This window comes from Eurypyga helias, unplaced genomic scaffold (assembly GCF_000690775.1).
Source record: "Eurypyga helias isolate BGI_N326 unplaced genomic scaffold, ASM69077v1 scaffold48649, whole genome shotgun sequence".
NCBI classification, from domain to species: domain Eukaryota; kingdom Metazoa; phylum Chordata; class Aves; order Eurypygiformes; family Eurypygidae; genus Eurypyga; species Eurypyga helias.
In genome coordinates this window covers 10,320-13,134 of record NW_010271101.1, presented here as the reverse complement: position 1 = coordinate 13,134, position 2,815 = coordinate 10,320, and the positions used below count along the sequence as shown (strand labels likewise).

At 47.7% G+C, this 2,815-nt stretch overlaps 1 protein-coding gene across 1 annotated transcript; it reads left to right on the top strand.

Moving 5' to 3' along the window:
- Nucleotides 1–136: 136 nt before the first annotated feature.
- Nucleotides 137–2,809, top strand: CENPL (centromere protein L; the record flags this gene model as incomplete). The annotated part of the gene is made up of 3 exons (XM_010158668.1): nt 137–388; nt 1,482–2,024; nt 2,747–2,809. Coding segments are annotated over 3 exons (858 nt in total), but the record flags the coding sequence as incomplete, so codon positions are not given.
- Between the last annotated feature and the right edge of the window lie 6 nt (nt 2,810–2,815).

Below are 2,815 nucleotides of genomic sequence, written 5' to 3'. Positions count from 1 at the left end.
CCCCTCAGCCCCCGCCGGCGCTGGCCCTGCCCCTTGCCGCGCCGCCACCTCCCGCTCGGCCTGTCCGGGCACGGAGCCCTGATGGGAGGCGGCTATCCCTGTTTGTTGGGGTTTTACGTTGTTATTTTATTTTTAGGGAGGCTTGGACCCTCAGAAAGCAGCGTTTCTCCTGCGCAAGCAGTGGACCTTATACAGCGTGAGCCCTCTGTACGGTTTCTCCAACGCTCACCTGAGGGGTTACGCGAGGCTGCTCAGCGCTTCCATTGCTGCCGAGAAGCAGAGAGGGCTGGCGGTGGAAATAGGGGTTGAGCTGGGCGTCAAAGTGGCTCTCTCCAGAATTCTAGAGCTGAAAAGCAGTGAGTGTGACCAGCCTGCGATTCTCGTGCAGGTAAGGAGTCCTACCGATACTGAGAACCGCAGTTGTTGTGGATGCTCCATCCCTGGAAGTGTCCAAGGCCAGGCTGGATGAGGCTTGGAGCAACCTGGTCTAGTGGAAGGTGTCCCTGCCCATGGCAGGGGGGTTGGAACTAGATGGGCTTTAAGGTCCCTTCCAACCCAAACCATTCTGTGATTCTAATTGAGGCTTGCATTTTACAAAGTGCTTTTGCTGTCATAAAATAACTCTGTCTCTTAAAACAAAATACTAAACTCCAGCAGCATGGAATACCTCCTGGAGTATCAAAGATGTAATGAAAGGGGTCCTGTCTATTTTTAACTGGAACAGCACATCCCATAATGAATGGGTATGTTTAATTGCAATTTTGAGTTGAACACAAATTGTAAGTTGAACTCAGTTGTAAGGCTGATCAGCAATCTTTTCATTCAGAAGTCAGTTTACTGCAAGAACTTTGTCAGGTTATTTAACTTCCAGAATAAAGTTGATATAACTTTACCTCTTGGCCATAGCTCACGGCTAATTAATGCTTCTGAAATGCTTTGCCTCGAGTGAAAGGTACCACCGAAGTGCCAGGTTCGGTATGTCAGTGGTTATAGGATGTGCCATGGATTGGCTTTTCTTAAGCTTTCTTTCCAGGGAGGGTGGGGAGGCACTGGGACAGGTTGCCCAGAGAAGCTGTGGATGCCCCATCCCTGGAAGTGTCCAAGGCCAGGCTGGATGAGGCTCGGAGCAACCTGGTCTAGTGGAAGATGTCCCTGCCCGTGGCAGGGGGGTTGGAACTGGATGGGCTTTAAGGTCCCTTCCAACCCAAACCATTCTATGGTTCTACAAGCAGCATAAACTTAAACTGCAGTGCTGTTCCTAATGAAGTAAAAAGGGCTTTTCCTGCTGTTTTGAACAGAATTGCACACATATTTTAGGGATATGATGGGTAAACTGAGTAACTGTGTGAGAAATAAATGTTGCATGCAGGGTCCTGAGAAAAACCTCCTGGAATTATAAAACAAACCCCACCTTTTGTCTAGATTCAATCAAACTTGCTCTGTAGCATTCAAATTTATTTTCATTCTTTTCCCCGTCCCAGATTTCTTCGAGATCACGAGCTTCCCAGAAGAACTCAGAAGAGAAGCTGATATGGTCGGGCTGTTTCTGCTCGGTGTCTGGAGATGAACTTTCTGAGAACCTCCCAGAGGGCTTCACTTGTTTACCTCTGTTTCTTGTTAACGGGACAGAGAGTTACACGTCCATGGTCGGAAGTTGGTTTCAGAAGACTTTTGACTGCTGCTTCCGCCGTTTAGCCATCAGCCCTCTCAATCTCAGCTGGATGGCGGCTATGTGGACTGGATGCAATGTGGATAAAACTCTGTCTGCCATGGAACTCGTTTTCTCTGTCCCCTGTCTGCCCCAGCCTCTGGATATCTCCTACGCCATTCATCCAGAGGATGCAAAAGCTCTGTGGGAGACAGTTCAGAACACTCCAGGAGAGATCACTCAGGAAGATGTGGATGTCTTTATGGACTGCCTTTACTCTCACTTCCACAGACACTTTAAGATCCACTTGTCAGCTGCAAAACTGATGAAAGTTTCTACAGCAATCGCCTCGGCCCACTCTGACGGGACTATAAAGGTGAGGCTTTAAGTAGCATGTTGTCCTAACTAAGAGATGGGTGATCTTCAGAGTCAAAACATCTTGCTTAAAACTACTGTCCTGGAACGTGAGTTCACCAAATGAAAGAAAACAAGCTTTGCTGGGAAGCATCTCAACAACTTCAGCCGGGCAACTGCAAACCACTAAACGTTAGTGTTACACTGTCTGGTTTTACCTGTAGTAGTTTAAAAAACCATAAACTTTTCATGTTGCAGGTCAGTAAACACAAGAGATACTGGCTGGGCCTTCTGAAGAGGGTTCTCCTATGCAATGTGTCCCTGTAAACTCAGTTATGGCCCTTCCATAATGGGGAATAATGAGTTCAAGTCAGACTTATGTCAGTATGGCAAAACATGGCTAGTCAAGGAAGCTGGCAGTCTCCTTCCTGTCCTTCCTACAGAGGGAGGTAGCCAGAGGAGCAGAAGTACTGGGATTCTCGCCTTCCAAAAAGCTGGAGTAGGAGCAGGGTGTTTCTTAGGTACCTTGTTTCACACGTGACAGTAGCAGAGGGCTCTGAAAGGAGTGTCCTGTGTGCGTCCTCTCCGTAACCAGGGTCAGAGTAGTAACAAAGGCACCTTGCAGACGACAACAGAGAAGCTGACCAATCACACAGAACACTGGGTTGTGGGTTTCCAACCGTTTTTGGTGTGGAAAACTGTCAATTACAATTATTTTGACATGCTTTTTTTCCTTTCTTACAGTTTTTACACAGCCAGTACCTAACTGGCGTGCTGATGCTACTGACCGAACTAGCAATCGCTCAGATACAG